Source organism: Protomyctophum bolini (genome assembly GCF_963924005.1).
Source record: "Protomyctophum bolini genome assembly, chromosome: 6".
Classification (NCBI taxonomy): Eukaryota; Metazoa; Chordata; class Actinopteri; order Myctophiformes; family Myctophidae; genus Protomyctophum; species Protomyctophum bolini.
Window position 1 is genome coordinate 28,248,736 of NC_137867.1, and position 20,626 is coordinate 28,269,361.

The window sequence follows — 20,626 nt, forward strand, 5'->3', positions numbered from 1 at the left end:
AAATATTTTATTTCTTTCATATAATCTTTTACTAACTTGGTTAGATCCTTCCAATCGATCCAATTTCAATACTTGTGTCCGTATCAGAGTGAAGATTTCAACTTGAATGTAGGGCATTGGCCCTACATTGCCTACATTGCCATGCCTTTCTTTTATCACCAGAGATATAGGTTTAATGCCACCCCTGAAGATGAGAGATATTGTCTGTTCTGTGATCTAGATGAAATTGAAAACGAAGTTCACTTTCTGTTTTACTGCTCTAAGTACGATAACTTAAGGGATATTTTGATTAATAAGATGTCTTCTATATGTGGGGATTTCCTAGATTTAAATGACTATGTAAAAATGGAGATATGTTTTGCCAAAGGGACTTTCGTTGTAGCAGATTATATTTGTCAAGCTTGGGAAAGAAGACAGAGTACTCTGTATACATCTGAGGTGTAATATAATGAATTGTGTAATGTAAACATGCTATAAAATGCATAAATTATGTATTGTAAAACATGCTGTAATTGCAAATGTGAAATGGTGTCTTATAAACCCATGAGGGTTGGGCACAAGGTGTGCATGACACGAAAATAAATAAACAATCAATCAAAAAAAAATCAATATACGGTTCAACAACGTGCTCACACTTTGGGACTTGGGCGTCTTGTTGTTTACTCACTTGTAGTTGTTTGTCGATGGTGATTGATGACTGCAGCCCCTCGATTGATGAAAGAATGACAAGTTTGGGTGGTCTCGACGGGTGCGTTTATTGTTCCAACACCGTGAAAACTATAAGGATATAGAATAAATACAGTTACAATCGAATAATCTCATAGTTTGACTACTAAAATCTGTGCAATAAACTTGTCACTTCAGCAGTACAATCAACAATAAAAATTGTTAATTTATGGTCAATTATAAATACAGTGATAGAAAACTCAAGTCATTTCAATTATAAGACAAGGAAAATGCACAATAACCAAAAGTACCACAACCAAACGAAAACCAAACAAATACAATCATGAATGATATACTCCAAATGGAAACTAGACAAATAAATAATCATGTATACCTCACTCCGCGTATCGAGGGTGCTAAAGGGCTGCATAACCAACTTGAACCTCAGGGCACATCAACAGTCACCGATGGTCACATTTACACATAGTGTGACGGACAGGCACTGTAGACAATAGACAACTTCAGTCACTAAAAGTTCACTAAAACTGCAAATGTCACAGGCTTTAACACTGCTTAATCAATAAGAGTACAAACATAATAAGAGTCACATAAACAGTCAAACATTTCATACCGTGTGGTCTGGTGCACACACACACACACACACACACACACACAGGTGCTCTCTCCCTCTGCTCACTCTGGAGTCTGGCTGTGTGAAATGAGTCTATTGGTCTGAGGTGAGTGAAGCTAACAGGCTTCAGCTATATATGGATAGTGTCACTCCCTCCGTGAACAAGTCAGTCGTTTCTGTTTACTGATGATTTTATTGAGCTCTCACTCTCTCAATAGACCAACGTCAAAACTGATGAACACACAATGAATAAACAACGATCAGTACATGAGCAAACTTAAGCACATAAACATAACGAACATGACAATATAATGCATACATGATGAACACATGGATTTACCTCACTGGCTGCATAAGGGGAATGAAGGGAATGGAATGACAGGAAACCCATATGAACAACAACAAACGCGGTCAAACTGTAACAAAAACAAATCGCATCAATTAAACTCATATACAAATCAAACATACACCTTAAATGTTGACAAAGAACGTAAAGCATTGGTTCAGAAACAAACAAACAAACCTTGGTTAATGACACGCTTCTCTCAAACAATTCATGTCCTTCCGTCTACACGGAGGCTTGACAAACAATGTTGTGAGCCATCGCTGGTTCAACACCAAATAAGGACATGGCACCGGACGTGACGCAATTCCAAATTACCTTTCCCAATATAATGTGAAATAAAACAAAATGACTGGGGAGCCCTCTATGGGGAGCCCCCATGAGGATCATCAGAACTCTTCGGCTCTGACGCCAGGGCTCCACTGGGCGCGTCTGCGTCGCGTTGCGTCTCCGACGCGTGCGTCAAAAAACGAACCGGTTCAATTTTAATGGTGACGGAGACGCGACGCAACGCGGGGCGTCGCGGGCAGTGGAGCCACCCTTCATTGAATAAAAAAGGAACATTCTGTGACGGTGACGCGACGCAGACGCGCCCAGTGGAGCCCTGGCGTAAGGAGACATTCGTTCAGATGGCTTCAAGGGTTGGGATAAGACATGCAAAGCCATTTTTACTGCTTTTTTTTGGGATTAATAATAATAAAAGTATGTTAATTATTGTAACAGTATTTACAGGCAGCAGTAAACGCTGCCTGAATATAAATGAAATGTATAATCTGAATCTGAATTTCCAGTAGACCTACTGTTAGAATCATTAGGTGGGCGTGATGAAACGTAATGACGCAACACTGAACACTTCACTACGTAAACCGTTCGTTCGGCAATCGGCGCAAATTTTCAAAAGGTACAGAAGTAACAGAACACAACAACAACACAGGAAGAACAGTTCGCCTCTAGTAGTGATCCGTGATATATCGTCCTTATACGATCATATCCATCGACACCGACCCAACCTTCTGTAAACATCTAAAGGTAGTTTGTGCTTAGAAAATGTGACTTTACAAATCCTAGTTACTCCCTTTGGCTTGTTAGCCGTTAGCAGCTTTAGTTAGCCCACAGCTACGTGCAAATGCTAACTTGTCGAGATAATGTCTGAGCTTCTACATATGTAGCCCTGAAACATGACTGTCATGATTATCGTGAAGTACGAGCGTCGTGTGAAGTTGTGAACCACGGCTACTACATATGTTCCTTTCTCTTTTTAATGCGTTAAATAATGGTTTTAATCGTTTTTTTATATATGCAGACTAAACAGGCGAATTAATCTATTGCTGTTATTCTGGAATGTATTTTGTTTACATGATTGCTTGACCTCAATACTGGGTAACTAACTACAATGGACACCTAAACATTGTGGGCAGTGCACTGGGCACCTCAAATCTTAAATTCTTAAATTGTAAAAAAAAATCTTCCATGTGAATAAAATAATGCACAAAAAACCCTGCGGCAATGTACTGTCATTATGGAAGAAGGTAGCTCTGGTCCATAGCCTTACTGCTCCGATTCTGCCCTGCAGTAAGGCTATGGGACTATCAGTTTTAAATCTCAAATCGAAATCAGACCAGCCTCTCCTCTTTTGTGGAAATCTCACGAACGTTTGACCTACTCACCAATACAAAGATGGGTTGTGTCAATAGACTACTTTCCTTAGTGGACACTCTGAGCCCCCCACCACACGTATAAATGGTAGTTTTTGTTCCCACCGGGAAAAAAATACTTTTAGTTACTCAGCTGCGCCCTCTTAACGATTTTGCCCAGAGAACTGCCTCATAGAGAATATATTTCCTCCGGTGAAGAAAAAAATCCCTTTACTGGCCAAAAAGTACCGTTTACACGAGTAGTGGGGGGCTCAGAGTGCGTCCACTAAGGAAAGTAGTCTTTCTATTGACACACTATTGGTGAGTAGGTCAAACGTTCGTGAGATTTCCACAAAAGAGGAGAGGCTGGTCTGATTTCGATTTGAGATTTAAAACTGATAGTCCCACCTTACTGCAGGGCAGAATCGAAGCAGTAAGGCTATGGACCAGAGCTAGGAAGAAGGGTACATTTAGGTTTGATTATCGATGTATCATGCATGTACAAATCATGTATACTTTACATTACTTTATTTTTTTACATTGTGGGAAAGATTTATGTACCCAATGTTGCTCTTCCAATAACTGAGATCTGAGTTGCTGTTATTTGTCTCCAGCTAAGATGAGTGCGTCCTCGACACCCGTGTCCCGGGTGCGTCAACAGAATTGGGGCTCCGCGTCTCTGAAGGGCAATAAGGGACTGTCCCCAGCAGCCTGCAGCACTCCACTTCTAGCTGCGTTCCCCGGCAATGACGATGAGCAGGAGAGACGTCAGAGACGCAGGTCAAAAGTTATTGACCTGCAATCCGCAAATGACTCTTCCATCACCGAGTCTCCGGCTCACAGGTTAAGCCTCCTCCATAATTCACTCAGACTGTCACGGAACTAGACCTAGAACGCCTGTGATCATTTAATTAACTTCGTACATTTTCATGTATCAGAGGCATAAAATATGGTCCTCTAGTTTTATATCCATGTTAAAGTTCTGGCACAAAACGTGTATTTAGTCAATTATCTCCACTTTTTCAAGAGATGCACACGGACGTCCCTCCGTCTTTCTCTCCGGGCGAGAGGGGCCCGGAATGACCGATGAACTGATTTCAGCAATACTTCCTGTGCGCCAGGTGCGCTGGCATTTGCTGGGAGCAAATGTCAGCGCACCTGTCAATTAGTGATGACGTCTTCGGTAAACAACAGGAAGTATTGCTAAAATCAGTTCATCGATCATTCCCAATAAAAGCCTTGATGCGGGAAAGGTCCAAAGGAAGTTCTGGTTTAAAGGGTTGCCTGCTGACTACAAAACAATGACTACAACATGACATAGCGATATCATCCGCTCCCGACCAGATTATAAACCCAGAAAAGGAATGCTGCCCAGGCTAAAGGCTGCTTTGAAAAAGTGTTTTTGGGGGTCTTATTAAAATGAGACCCAAGAAAAATCACAGTAAAATCTACAAGTTAATGTAATGCTGAGAGTCTGTGTACAGATTTGATTACATTTGTAAACAAATAGATGAATTAACACTGAGGATTTTACTGTGTGTTGTTGCCTTCCTTTAAATGTTTCTGTATAGACTTCTACGTGACCATCTTTGTACTGTATTTTTGTATGCAGTCTCTCAGGGACCCCTGCTGCTGTTCCCAAGTTGTCAAATGCACAGATCTCAGAGCATTACTCCACCTGCATCAAGCTCTCTACAGAGAATGTAAGTATGGTTGTGCATATACATGAATTTAGATTGTATTTTAAAAAACAACATAATAGTTAAGATGGAAGCAGAATCATGTAGTGTATCATTATTTAACATCGGAGCCAGAAGCTTAGAATATGAATAGAAAAGTAAACCATAAAAAGCCTTTATTTGTCCTATGCTGTTGTGTCATTGCAAACATATTACAGCAATGATGTACAATACAGGCTAAAAGAGACATTTCGATCCTAATGGATCTAATGGTTTGAACCTCATTCGAGCACCCTAGAATGGGATGTGTGATTGTGTGTAATGTTAAATGTTTCGTTTTCTTCTTTTTTTGCTGCAGAAAATCACCACTAAAAATGCCTTTGGTCTCCATCTGATTGATTACATGGCTGACATTCTGAAGCAGAAGGATTCTGAGCTCACAAACTTTAAGGTATGATTTTGTGTCATTAAGTGTCTAGGAACATTTTATGATTCATGGGTACATCTGTCTTTGAAATATATCTCTGCCTGTGGTCATCCAGGTAGCTGCCGGCACTTTGGATGCCAGTACAAAGATCTATGCTGTCAGAGTGGATGCTGTGCATGCTGATGCCTACAGAGTGTTGGGTGGCCTTGGCGCAGAAACAAAGCCTGGAGCGGGTGAGGGAGAAATAAGCCAATTGTCCAATGTGTCCATGGCCTCTTATTAGATGAGATTATGTCACTGTTAAAGTTAAAGAAAATAAACTATATTAAAGCCAAAATGGAGGTGCTGTACAGGTTTTTCTTTGTTCAGTACGTGTATGCCATTATCTGTGAAGCAGTAAAGTAGGAGTGACCGTGATCAAGTAATTTCCCCAAATTCAAGGTACCAAAAGGTAACTGAACTTGGTAGATCTGCTTCTAGCTTTTGTGGCCCTAATACATGGAATGACCTGCAAACAACATTAAAATGGACCACATTAGTACCCTTGAGTTGTTTTAAAACATTGGTGAGCATACAGACCCGCACAATATGTTTTTAGATCGTTTTGAAATTTGTCTTAGCTTTTTATTTGTAAACTTATGTAATTCACATGTATACCTTTTTTTGTTTTTCTTTTCCTGATCTTCTGATGTATTGTGATGTTTTTTCTATATGATATTGTACTACTCGACGACACTGAACATGAGTTTAATTACTCAGTGTAATTTCGAGAATAAATAAAACTTTTGGGGCTGCCAGTCAAAAACCCACTGCACTACTACACTTACAGACACTAATAAAGCATTCTTTCTTATGTGTGTGTTTGTGTATTCACTGTTTCAGAGCCTGGTCATGAGGCGGAAGATATGGATGGCGAACTGGCTGTCAAGCAGGTCAAGAAAAAAAGGCCCCCTAAGAAGACGGTAGAACAGAATCTCAGCAACATCAACAGTGCAGAGTCTGAGAGAAAGTGTGAGGTACAGTATGGCCATTACATCCCAAAGAAGACATTATCTTCTGTCATTTTGGTTACCCCTAGTTTTCATCGACGTGGCAAAATGGAAAGCTATTCCTTGAACTGGAGTGGAGAACCAGTCTGTCTTGCATTACATTCAGTTCCAGTGGAAGACTTTATATTGTTAAACTAAGTGGACATATACTGGACAAGTGGGCAGTCCACTATACTTGGTATTTGTTTGTTTATTTAGAAATCTTGTGTCGATAAAGGTAATTTAAGGGTGTGGCTTTTGAATTGCACTGTGTTTTTTGACAGTCACTGATTGTATACAACCTGAAGGTGCTTGAATTTTATATAGCACATTCTTCTGCTAGTTTAAAATAAAAATCAGACCTGTCTGAAGTGAGTGGTGCAACAGCGCCACTTTGTCACCTGTTGGTACCCTAAACATGCATACATATGTACATACATACATACATTTATAAGGTATGCCATCTGGTGGCTAATGAACCAAACACAAATCTCAGAAGTTGAAGCAGTTTTTAAGGACCCACTTTTAGGCCAGTGCAATAGAGCATGCTTTTGCCTTTTTTAAACCTTACCCATTTTAACCACACACACACACACACACACACACACACAGGGACGGACATTGCTAGTTATAGGAGTGGTTGCACCACTCAAAAAACTGTAGCCATGTAACCATGAATGTGCTCTAAAGGTCATGAACGCTCATCTGTGCTTATTCCTGCCACCCAGGTTGACCCCATGTTTCACCGCATGGCATCGTCCTTCGACGAGAGCAGCACGGCGGGCGTCTTCCTGTCAGTGCTCTTCAGTGAGAACTGCCGGTGCGAGCTTCTCTTCCCCTCCGATATGACCTTACTGAAATCCACGTCTACCTACAGCGCCCCTCCCCTGCAGCGAGTCCCTGCAGCACCCTTCACGTGTAACGTTTCTCTCACATTTCCAATGACAACAGAACCACTAGTGGAGCTTATTCTGTTTAGTTTAGTACTTTGTGACAAATCTGTTTCTTAAAAATGATCATTTGTAATTAAGCGAGATCAGTTTTACGATGGTGATGTACCGGTAGTAAAGGAAGATTTAATTTCCCGTTTTGGGGGAAATGAAAGGAGGGGGCTTTCAGAGTAAAATCTCCCTCATCTGCTTGGCACTCTAGCGCCTTTATTCAAAAGAATTCCCGGCACCCAAATTGTTAATTTTTGCCACCTCTCCGGCCATCTATGGACGGCTAATTTCCAGCACCATTGGAGGCCAGAGCAGACTCTGCAGAACCTCTGCCCCAAACATTTTACATCGGGCTGTTATCGCACCACCAGGAGGCTGATGTTTGCTGATTTTATTTTTATTTTACTCCTACAGATTTTACTCGTACATATTTCACATCAGCCTGTTATAGTGAGACCAGCAGGAGGATTTCTGCAAAACATTTTTTTTGCAGAAATTGTCTTCTACAGATTTTGTTCAAACATCATACAAATAGCTACACATTATCTCTATAGTATTTTTCACATTTAATGTCTTCAAATCTTTTCTAGTTTACCCTGAGTTACAACACATTCCGACCCCAAGGAGTCAACTTTGACCAAGCAATGTACTATACTGTACATACAGTCACACACCTAAACAATTTGAGTTTACTGTGTCTGTCAGGTGGTCTTCAGCGCGCCCAGGAGAGGAACGCTATCTGTCCCACTCTGAAGGGCTTCTCCTTCACCAGATATAACCCTGACCAGGTGAGACAAAGTAGTCAGATAGATTTTTTCTTCTGGGGAGGGTAGGTGGTGTTCATCCACCTGTATGTTTTTCTTTATTGACAGTACTAATTAAGTCCAGAGGGTGTTGTGCAGAACAATGAGAAGTTGGCTACTTTGTTATTGGGCTGTCAAAATTGGACTCCAATATTCATTATTAAGTTAACACATTGTGTACACACACAACACTTAAAAAAACCCAGGGTGCCCACATTTTACATTCATTTTCTTGACATATATATTAAAAAGAAAAACTGCCATGTGTTAAGAAGAAAAAGGTTGTCTGTCGGCAAATGAGGTGTCATAACTTTATTTTTAATATTCAGGATTTAATATAGAATATTCTTTGGTAGACCTACTCTGCTAGTGTTACCAGTTGGACTTTATCTGGATGATTTGCAGCTCCTATTGTTTGACCAATGGGTTGAAATCTCATCATCTGCTGTTCCCTGTGCCCTGTGTTAGTGTGTTGAGTTTGTGTAAGAAAAGGATAATTATGTACAATTGGATAGGGATCTGTACAATGGACCTCCTTTGTGATTAACTAAATGTGGATCCTTGCAGACCATGAGCCAGCTGCTGGAGAAGGTGACGCAGGGTGAGCATGTGTTCGACGTAAACGCAGAACCTGAGGCAGAAGAGGAAGACTGCCAGGACTTTGGCCAAGACTTTGACGCTGAGTATGAGGATGGACCAGGAGACGGTGGGGTGGAGTACAAGGAGGGCTCCGAGGCCCAGCGCAAAGGAGGACGGTGAGTAACCAGATGGGGGGGCTGAGAGAGAAGGGATAGAAGGGGTGGCCATAGCTGAATGGTTAGTGAGCCCGCCTGGGGAGCCAGAGCCCCTGGTTCTCTTAGGTATGATTCCAGGCCAGGTCAGCAATTTGTCAATGTGTGTCCCTCTCGCAAGACCCTTAACCCCGAATTGCTCCCAGAGTGCCTTAGATTCCAATGGCAGATGGCATTTGGAGAGAGAAAAAAATAAATGTAAAATGAATTGCGGATTAGTCGACCGGAATGGGTCTTAGGTCGCATTCTCACCTAATACTTCGGTAGACTCGAATGCGTATGGGAGGAGAAATGGGATTCTTGCATATTTAATTGGCTACGGTTTGCCTTCACACTGTCATGATCCGCAGCAATTGGAAACGCAGCAGGGGGGACCTTTATCAATGTGTTACATTCATAAACTAGCCTACACAGTGAAATGATAAATCTATGGTGATAATTATACTCATAACGTGCATTATGTGTCGTGCCGACGGTCTGGGACTGCCCCCCCCTCTCTCGCTCTCTCACTATAAGCACGCAGCCACGCACGCACTGTTCTTTTGGGCATGGAGGCACAGCGCTGAGCGCACTGATATAACAGACAGCAGCGCAAAATGTTTACAAGTTTATCGAGATGAAAGTTCCTACTCCCCACTAGTCCCCACGCAGTGACAGCACTCCATGTTTACGGCACGCACAGACAGACAGAATATTCTGTAGGCTATAATACTATTACACTGCACTGCAGTGTTTGTGTTTTCTTAAGCAATTGATTAATGTACTCGTCCTCATTTCGATCAGGGCTTCAGTCTCCACTCTCCTCATTCGACCACGTCTATCCACGGTAACGGGACATCTTTGCGCTGCGTAAAATATGCCTTCTCCGTCTCCAACTGTGTTCAGCTCCTCACCCGCCTGACGTATGTTTGCTTCATTTCCTGTATTTGCTGCGGATTGCATTCACACCTGCACCGAATCGTAGTCAAGCGCGATTGGAAGCGAAGCGAAACCCCCGTTTTTGCTCGGAGTAAAATGCGGTTCTTTGTTGCGCATTAGGATTCGAAAGAGCCTTCACACCTGCCAAACGAAGCGCACTTTCTGAAAATGCGCAGCAGGATTCGTTTTAATCGCAGCAAAGCTCTCTGGTGAGAATGCGACCTTAGTCAATGTTTTTTTTAATGATGATTCAACTTAGAGATTGGCCTATTTTGTTATGTGAATTAACAAATATCAAGCACCCCCACAGCCCAAATGGAATGATTCTCTGTTGCAGGGTTCCCCAATTAATCTTCCCCAAGGGCGTGACATGCTGAGAGCCACGAAAATGTTATTGTAAAAAAAAGAATAGATGTAGAAGACCTATTTGACAGTTGCAGAAACATAATTGCCTTGCTTGATGCATTAACGAGTGTCAATTTCTCTCCAAATGCCCTTGAATATGATGAAATTTGATTAAGGTGGTTATGGTAAACTAAATAGATAGGAGTGGGGACTATTCTATTTAGGTCTGGTGGCTCAAAGGTCATGAGTCACCGTCTACCCAGTCAGTTTTTGTGGTAGGCACAAAATCCCAAAGCACACCTGAACTTCTCACCGAACACCAGTGTGCCTCCGACTCGGCACACAATTCTGCAACCACTTCATAGACACACCGAAACACACACGTACTCTTTGTTTGACAGATATCTTTTTCTATGCAGCTTCATCTGTCAGATAGTCTGTAAAACAAGAATACTTTTTTTGAGATTTTTTTTTACTAAATTTAAAAAAATATGTATAAAGACTGAAGAATATCGTAGTAATTAGATAAGTCCGCTTTTTGCCGAAGATCACTGGTTCAGACTGACTCCTGCGTGGAAAGTGAACATGATTCAAGGAACAATATCTCCTCACTTTTCGCCTATATTGACACCAAAGGGCCTTAGGGCCTCTGACTGCTGCTGTTCAGTGGCCAGCAGTGGAAGTACTGTGCTTGCTCATGTGTAAATGTTTGTACTCACTTCACATCTAGATTCTTATTCTAAAAGGCCCGAAAAAATGGGAACTTGGGGGTTTCTTGTGCTGATGGCCTCCTTATTCTATCTTTTCTCTGAAAAGTATGAAATGAATTAGTAACTTTGTCTTGGGAATGGTAATTGGATTCCCTGTGGTCCGTAAGAAAGTTGGTGGTTAATTTGTTAAAACAAGCTGATTGGGACAAAATCCATTTTTTGACAAACTGAATTAACGAGATAATGAATGAATGAGTCTTTTGTCTGTGCCTGGCTTGCTTGCACAGTGATACAATTATTAAATTAAATTACATTTAAATAATTAAAGTAAAGTACAGTGGGAAAATACAGTGATTTTAAGTCAGTCTATTTACACTGTGTTAAGTTCCTTGTAGCACTGACAGACAGGTCTTCAAACATTCTATTGACTAGACAGCCTCTATTACACATTTGTTCAGGTGAGATAACGACCCCAAAGACAAGAGAAATGCAAGACAAGAAACGAACACCTAGGGTTCTGTCTAGCATACTGATAAGACGGTTAAATTGGAACCACAGAGTGCTGGTGGCTTAGCATTGATAATGAATATCGTCCTTCCTTCATCATCACCTTATTTATACTCGGAAATACAGTTGAGGGCAAGCCCTCATTTTCAATGTAGCCGAGGTTACAATACACAAAATACAGTCAAAAAACTACATCCAACACAACATTATAAATCAGGATAAATTACAAAGGAACTTCATGCGGAACAACCAGTCAGTAAAATAAATCAATTGAAGCAGGAGCAATCACGGTGAAAAATGTTCTGGAGCATTCCTTTGAACTGACCGAAGGATGGCAGGGATCCCTAGTATTATCCAAGGTTCATTAATAGGCTACAGTCTGTCTGTCAATAACGTTTTTGTGTATTTTACTCAATATGTGGGGGTATATTATGTGTCCTGTGTTTACTTTGGACATGTATTACTCTAACTGTATCTTGAAGACCTCATCACTCAAACACTCTCCTAGTAATCTTGATGGTTAGAGTTCGTATGATACTGAGTGTTATTATCCTCGACGGTGCAGGGATGTTATCCCCATCGGGGAGGGCGACATAACCACCATGTGTCTGCAGCTATCCTCTCAGCCCAGGGAGTATTCCTACTTCAGCCCCAGGACCATGGCTACCTGGGCAGGACCTGGCTACTGGCAGTTCAAACCCAAACACAAGCGTGAGTGGCATCCACACATGTTTAATACTACTTTTATTATATAGATAATTGGTCACTAGTAGGTTAACTGTATGTCTTTTCTGTATCTCCTTATGTACTTGCTCACTCACTGTATATGTGTCTGTTGTACTATTACATGACGTTTTGTTGTGTATCTATTGCTCGCTACAGATAACATAATCTGTCTTTTTTTTTTACTTCATGTGCTTCAACTTTAAGTTATGGTAATATTTTTTACAGTGCTTTGCTTTAGAAGGGAATTGAGGGACAAATCGAGCAACGCTGCAAATAGTCTACCGATGGCATCTGTGCTGAATGTATACAGATGATTCACTGAATGTATCTTTCCTTTTATTTTAGTCGATCATATGCCTGACAAGGAGACTCGTAAAAGGAAGCCCAAGAAGACATTTGAAATAGACTTCAATGATGACATTGACCTTGACACCTACTTCCGAACTACCAGAGTAAACTTAACTTCTTTTTTACAGGCATTTCATATTGCTGTATAGTTAGTTACTTACTTTTTTGGGGGAAATGTAAAATGTAACCGTATGTTAATTGTTAGTTAAAAGACTTATGTTGATTTGATTGCAGAAGTTATACGCTATGGTATATGCTGGAAAGGAAACGCATTGTCACCTAGTCTTTGTTACCTGATGATGATGACAAACTTGGGTCTCAGTGAAAAATCACTCCAAAAATATTTTTAGTATGTACCTGTAGTCTATTGGGCCAACATTGGCCTTTTTCCCATACATCGGATATACCACTTCCCTCTCTTTACGTCGTCCTCAGATGACTTCCCTTGTTTACTTTTGACACTTGATAATAGCACAGAACAGTCTGTCTCGATATACTTTCCAATAGAATGCCAAATGCATCCAGACTATCTAGGCATTAGTTTTGGGTTCCATTGCTATATCAACCACTCATCACTTTGGGACAAGATCATCAGCATGTCATGACATGTAGACTTGTTTAATTTCACTGTGATGTGTTTAGTTTTTTTCTCTCATTTATAGCTAATTCTTATAATTAACTATATGGATTGATTTGGATTCATTGAACACACACGACACGAGGTCCATGAAATGCCATGAATGCCGGTTAACTTAAAACCTACATAATATTGAAATGTAAACTGTATAGGTGCCCTGTAGATTAGAATACTATTCACTTTCAACTGAATGTGTCTTTATCCTTGTCCTTTAAGGCTGCCACCACTCACACCAAGTCTGCCCTCAGTACTGCCAGGTCCAGTAAAAAGACCACTCTTCCAGCAGACTTTCAGTTTCCCCCAGAAACACTGTCCCAGCTCAGCCTAAAACCCTCCAGCACGGTAAGGCTATCCACACAATACACATGTACATGCCTGCTCACATTTAAGATTCAGATTAAACTGTTTTAGAACGTTCTGGAGATATTTGTCATCAATGTGGCCTACCTCATCTTAGAACACTTGAAGCCAGGTGGTTTAATTTATTTTGCACATAAAACATCACACCTGTGTGAAGTGAGGGGTGCTCTTATCATCATACATCATCTCATTCCAGCCAATTAGAATTTGCGTCCCCACCTTTGTCTTCAATGTTTGTGTTTACACAAACACTCAAAGATGGCCATTCATTGTCAATGGCATTTAATGTTTGTGTAGCAGGCAGCAGTGCAGCACTATCCCCCTCTCTCTGTTTCTGGCGCCCCTACTGGTACTCATAGTCATATACTGGTGCTCATTAACCAACACAGACACACATACTGTAGGTGAACACAGGCATAGGTGAACACAGACATTGCTGTTCCTTGGAGTGGTTGCACCACTCAAAAACACAATAGAAGAGGAGGGTGGACACACTACATAATGAATATGAAATGAGTATATCAAGTAATATAGTAAATCTGTCTATATGAAAAATAAGTTTTGATTGGCAAGATTTAAATGTTTTCTATCGTATATCTTTTAACAGTGTGACAGAAGCAGGGAACAGGTTTTTTCTGTGCATATCTCTGTACTGCATTTACATAGGGGTTGTTGTTGTCAAAAAGTATTGTATCCTACTCTATTATAGTTGTGTCAAGAATCCACAAAACGTTTGTCTGGAGAGCTTGGAGAAGGTATTGGAGACTACGACTATAACAACGCCAACGATACAGCCAACTTCTGCCCTGGTCTACAGGTCTGTTTTTTATTTTACATTTTGCATGGCACTGAAGTATACATACAGTGTCTTTAATGATTGAGCAGGCAGGTCTTGCTCAAGAACACTGATTGTAAAAGACTGTTAAGTGTATCAGGCTTAACTCTCTAAACACTGACTAGAACACCCAGCTGTAGATGGGCTGAAAGCTTCTGATCAATTATAAATGTTCTCACCCATCTTCACAAATGTTCAACTCTGTGTTCCCACATTTACCAACCTAAAGGGTGGAGACAGTGATGATGAAGGAGAAGGATTTGCTGGGTCAGATGACACCCAGCCCCCTATGGACAGCATGCCCATCTCCCAAGACCCAGACAGACTCTCCACCTATGGAGAAGACAACTTGGTCCCAGAGCCACACAGGGTGAGCTTCTTATTTTGGTCAGGATAATTGTGACATAAAATGTTCATATTGTCCCATGCCTAGTCTTAACTCTACAGTGCACATTAAACATTGCTGTTCTCAACATAGCAATTAATATTGTTCAATGGTGTCAGCAATATTTTCATACTTTACACTCTCATAGGGCTATGTTTTTTGGTGCATAATATGAATGCTTGTAAGAAGTTAGAACATAACTATATTCTAAAAAAGATTCCAAGGGTCATCGATAAAACCATGCATATTCAAAGGACGGGTTAATAAAGGTTTGCAGTGGACCCTTAGAAGAGGAACCACGCCAAAACGCGTGATGTAATTAATATCTGGGCGATGTGAACGACGACCATTGGTGTGGTTCTCGTTTTGTATTAATATGTTTAGATTAATTCGCTCCGGAGCCCTGTATAAAGGGGTATACCACTCATTTTCAACATTTTACTATGTCATTAATATACCTTATAGCTGTTGGAAATAATAAATAAAAAAAGTCCCCCCATTCTGTGTTCTTGACATCATCAAGATGTACTTCACCATGTTAATGATTTTTTCTTTCCAGCTGTAAGGTATATTAATGACAGTAAATTAGTGGAATTCCCATTTAATGTAAAGCTGTGCTTGCTTCTTTAGGTCAACAAGATTGAGATCAACTATGCCAAGACAGCCAAGAAAATGGATATGAAGAGGCTCAAGAATTCTATGTGGACACTTCTCACTGAGAGCTCTGAAAAACCTACAGGGGTGTGTTTGTTGGCCTTTAGTATTCCTGCCTATATATCTGTGTTTCACTTTGTAAGACAGTGTCTGAAATTCCTGATTTATAAATTATGTTGATATGCTTGTTATGAGTTTGTGTGTTTGGCTGTTTCCATGTCTAGGTGGGTTTTATCTGTGCGAGAGAGGGAAAAGCTTATTTTTTTGTCTGGGAACATGGGTTGGTACGTGTGTGCATGCGTGCGTGCGCACACGCGCTCCATCCATTGTGTTCACCTTGCTGTGTTCTCTGTAGGAGGCAGAGAAGGTAGAGCCACCAGAGGTGCCTGGACAGAAACTCTTCAGTGAGACCGCAAACTCTCTTCTTCAAAGGTATAAGCATCATTGTACTTGACTGCATAACTGTTTATAAATTATCATATGACATATTTCACTGAAAACAAATCAATAAGAGTTGAAAATCATAGTTGGCACTACAAACAGCTACAAAAACCTACATAAGGTTGTTGTCCAATATACATCCAAGGTACTTGATTGCTTCCTTGGCCGAAGTTTCTTTAGTTTCGATCTAGACGCAAAGAGAATCGACTCTGAGATGTAGAGACAGCCTATTGTCTACTAGCCAGGAACTGATCTTGAGCAGCTCTGAACTCGGCACTCTTTCTACCTCCAATTTGTTTTGGTGTGAGACAAGAAGAGCAGCATCATCAGCAAAAAGATACAGATTGCAGCCACAGGCTGACTGCATATCATTAATGTATACTAAGAAGAAGAGTGGACCTAGTATGCTCCCCTGGGGAGAGGTGAAGATATTGTGCCATTAACGTCCACCACTTGTTCTCTGCTTCCTAAATAAGAATGCACCCACTGTAGTGACATATTGTCAAACCCTAGAGCTTAAGCTTCATTAAAAGAATGTTATAATTGACCTTGTCAAATGCCTTTTGGAGGTCCATCACGACCATGCCACAATAATTCCCCCCATTAATTTCAGACCTGATCTGTCAGATATAGCATAGATATAGACAGGTATCGGTGGAGTGAGATTTTCTGAAACCTGATTGAAACTCAAATATAAGGTTCTGGGATGTCAGATAGGAGTTTATTTGTTATCATAAATTATTCTTTCTATGATTTTCGATATAGAGCTCAGGGGCTCTTTGTGGGTTTACTTGACCCTAAATTCATTAAGGTGAGTCATAATGATGGTCTGCACCAATGAACCATACTACAGAGCAAAATCTGAATTGTGCTTTGCAATGCATAGTACAGTACTTTGCATAATCGATTCGTCGCTGTCAGGCAGAAACATTGTAGTTCCAACATGGTTCCTTTTTTATTAATATGTGTATTTTTTATGAAGTATATTTATTGATTTTGAAACATTTAAGGACAACAAACAGACATTACACAACAAGAACATAATAACAAACAACAAAAGAAAAGGGAAGAAAAGAAAAACAGCTCAGGCACAACACCATTATAAATAAAAAGATTGAATATATATACCGGTAGACATGGCAAGGACAATGAACCATAATGACAATAAGTGGCATATATTAAAAAGGCAGACAATACAGTTATCATAGGCACCAAATCATTACAAGAGCAGACCCATGCATACTCCACTCAAAGGCGGCAACCCCCCCCCCCCCCTCTCCAGGCGGCAGGGCCACCCAAGGGGCCAGCTAAGCACTCCAATGTTGAAGAGCTGGGCCCTAGTGGTAAGAGGAAGGACTGCAGGCGGACCCGTGGATTCTTGACGAGGAAACCTGTGCAACCGAGCGCTCAATGTTAAAGCCCAGCTGCACTTCCGCATTTGGACACCAAAATTTGGTGTCCAAATGCTGAATCAGCGAAAAAATGCGGAAATAGACGGTACTTCCGGCAGCCTTCCGGGTGCTTCAAAACGCCACTGAGCAACTTCCACCGACATGAATACCGGAGGGGGCGGAGCTTCGCGCCAGTTCAGTCTCTATCCTTTTAATACTCTATGGGGCCACCGCCCCAAGAAGCGGCCCTGATGCAACGCATCGAGACCCCTGCCCGGGCGACCACCCCCCCCCCCATACCCAAAGGGCAAAAACAAAAAACACCCCAAAGCAGAGCACCCACTAGGGAAGAATGCTGGCATATAAGAAAGCTAAGGTTGGCACGGAAAACCTCCAAGTACTGTGGCAGACAATGTTGGTCCAATATGATCTAAATAATCATAAATCAAATACATTTTGTAGAAAGTGTCCAATTTAGAATGCAACATTTGACATGATTTCTTTGATGGAGTAACATCCTTTTTTATTAATATTTTAAAATAGCTACTTTTGTGTGACACTCTGACTCTTGTATTATGAAGTAGGGCATTCATTTACAAAAAAGTAAAAACATAAAAATGTGAAATATGGAAATCTGGGGTTTCTGCCTGACAGTGACATTATATTGAGTAATATATTACTATGCTTAATTTAATAAAGGGGTTTATACCAGATGTCATTGACAATACCTCCATTTAAATTACCGGTAGGCAAATCAGTTGCTTTCTCCAATTCTGCCTGTGAGTTACTTTTTTAATTCGTAGAAAGCCTAGTATTTTGAGAGGCTGATGAAAGAAGGCGGTGGTGGTCTTTGATCCTTTGACAGCAGGCCAAGGTTTAGTTAGGCTTCATTCCCTCTGGGCACATACTCACATCTCCACTGTTTGGTGAGCTCAGGGCATCTTCAGGTCTGGAAACGGGAGTGTAGTTTGATTTCAAAGTCTCCAAATAGAAAAATCTTCAACACTTTTATACATAAATCAATATGGAATTAAGAAAGCCAGAAAAGGCAGTCTGTGTTCTGTATTGTGGCACCAGAGCAGAAGTGTGTGGGGACACCAGGTTGAAAGTGGTATTAAAGGCACATAGGCAGGTCCGTGCCCCTCCTCTACTGCCTCTCTCAACATCACCCTGTATGTTTCTTTCCTATATCCTCTCTGTCTCCATGTTTTTTTCAGATTGCCCTCCACGATGGCTCAAAACCTTTCCGTTCCATTGGCCTTTGTGGCTTTGTTGCACCTCGCCAACGAAAAGGTAGGCTGTGTTCACACATCTGTTTTGGGCATGAGTGTATTTAAGTGTTTCATTCATTCAAAAATCACAGTTCAGAATTAATCAACATTTCTATAATATTGTGAATCCCTGGTTTACATGTTAGGGAACCTGACATTACGTTTTATGATCTTTTTCATTAGAATTTGGAGCTGGAGAAGGTTGATGACATGACTGATGTAATCATCAAGCAAGGCCACTGAGGGGCAATGGATGTACTGTCGCTCTGTTTCTTTAATAGTTTCTTTTTTTAATGTGTTATATTGCTTGGTTACTTTAATCTAAAAGAAATCAATAAAGGTGCCTAATGGTGATGTGGTGTTTATAGCCTAATTTATTTTTTGCCATACGAAAGTGTTGCTCAACAGATAATATTTGAGAAGTGACAATGTTGTACGACCATTACATTAAGACCTGAGGCCGATTCTGCAAATGTCTTCTAAATCCTTGTTTTCTGGTAAAAACATATGTTACTATATCAGCAATCTTTGAATTTGCCTCTGGGCGTGCCGTCCAATGGAATGTGGATAGCAGGATTTTGGCCAGTTTAGCCCTCTTCCGAAGTTCCGGTGGGGTGCTTGTGTTTTCATTCCCACTAACAATGTATACACGTTCTGAATGCCCCTGCCGACAGATTTAGTAGCGCAGCTCGGAATCTGTTCTTGAGAGATTACTATATCAGTGGTGCTCAAACTGTTCCATGTGAAGGACCCCATCTCAAAATAGAATTAATTATAGCATATCTACAAGTCGTAGCGTGGCACAAAGTGACACACTATATTTGTATACCTGCTATTTCTAAGTACAAAATAATTTTAGCTCAATCTAAGGAGGCAATCTAAAATTCCCCATTTTTTTCAAGGCAGCTCAATCTAAAATTCCCCATTTTTCTTCTGGTCTTTTTTTTTAGTCTTGACAGAGCTTTCTGTCCTGTTCCTTTTTTTCTTTTCTTTTTTCCCCACTTGCCTTCCCTGACTTTAGCAACCGGTTGGACCAGTACAGGGTTAGTGGTGCTGGCAGTGTGAGACAATGTGACTTTAATACCTTCTGGGCAGGGAGGAGGCTGTGAGAGAAAGCAAAGAAAAACCATTATGGTGTTACTTGCAGACATGCAGAGTTCCTTAGTTCACAGGGCTAAGGAATATCTGGATTGACATGGACAGATGTATAACGAGACCAGTATCAGAAAATCTGCCAATACTGCTAAAAATGCAGGTATCTGCCAGTCCATGCCATTCCCATACCACCGAATTTATCACATATTTCATTTACAGTAATATTTTCAATGCTTCATGTTGCATGACTGTTTTATACTCTGGTTGCACACTGGACGTGTTTTTCGGAAAACGATGGAGAAACGCAACTAAAATGCTCGGTTTGCATCTTTATTTTATTGTGGCTCTGCACGTTAACAGTTATGAAAATTTGGTTTATTCCTAGAACAGTGGTTCAAGGAAAAAATGGTATCGGTACATCTTAATTTGAGAATTTCTGCCTAACCCTCCAAGAACACTTCACAACCTGCTTTGGTACCCGTCCGGTCTCTTGCAACATCCACAAAAATTTGTGTTCTTCAAATAAAATGAATTCCTGAACATCTAGGTTACATTTATTATAGGCCAATGTCCCTGTGAATGTGTGGACTGAAATTGCAAAGTGATTGGATTGGAAAGTTGGATTTATGTAGCTATTTTACCAGGTCTGATTTACCCTGTCTTCTTTGTCTTCTACCCTGGTGAAGACAAATTAATATTTTCTATTCCACAGGCCCACTACATACTACAATTGTAAGCTGCTTTTATACAGAAGTATGCCACTGTTAATGTAACTTTTGATCTCACGTCATTGGCTGAGAGGAAAGGTACTCTCATAACTCTATTGGAAATTAACCTAATGGGTTCATTCGCACACAAGTTTACAGACCTCTAAGGTTCCATTTAGAACCCCCTCAAGACACCACATTGAGAACTACTGTTCACACACTGACACTAAAACACTGGCCACTGGCTAATTAAGCAATAATACACTTGAGGTCATTGGCGTGAATGAATAAAACATTAACCAATCTGTTTGGTAGTATATTCATACAATATTAATGTGTCTGTCAATGTGTGT

General features: G+C 40.7%; 1 protein-coding gene and 1 long non-coding RNA gene across 2 annotated transcripts; one reads left to right on the top strand and one right to left on the bottom strand.

Moving 5' to 3' along the window:
• Positions 1-1,005: 1,005 nt before the first annotated feature.
• LOC308317454 lies at positions 1,006-1,959 on the bottom strand. The gene is made up of 3 exons (XR_013964262.1): positions 1,821-1,959; positions 1,638-1,713; positions 1,006-1,168 (listed from the first exon to the last, which is right to left on the bottom strand). It is a non-coding gene; the product is annotated as an uncharacterized lncRNA (long non-coding RNA).
• A 591-nt stretch (positions 1,960-2,550) lies between these two features.
• ncaph (non-SMC condensin I complex, subunit H) lies at positions 2,551-18,825 on the top strand. The gene is made up of 18 exons (XM_080765516.1): positions 2,551-2,669; positions 3,889-4,117; positions 4,887-4,977; positions 5,312-5,404; positions 5,496-5,613; positions 6,263-6,396; positions 7,137-7,326; positions 8,055-8,137; positions 8,720-8,907; positions 11,989-12,134; positions 12,495-12,601; positions 13,351-13,476; positions 14,204-14,311; positions 14,559-14,699; positions 15,345-15,455; positions 15,724-15,800; positions 18,418-18,493; positions 18,655-18,825. The coding sequence occupies exons 2-18, from the start codon at positions 3,894-3,896 to the stop codon at positions 18,712-18,714; spliced, it is 2,073 nt and encodes a 690-aa protein (XP_080621642.1). The 5' UTR covers positions 2,551-2,669; positions 3,889-3,893; the 3' UTR covers positions 18,715-18,825.
• The last annotated feature ends 1,801 nt before the right edge of the window (positions 18,826-20,626 follow it).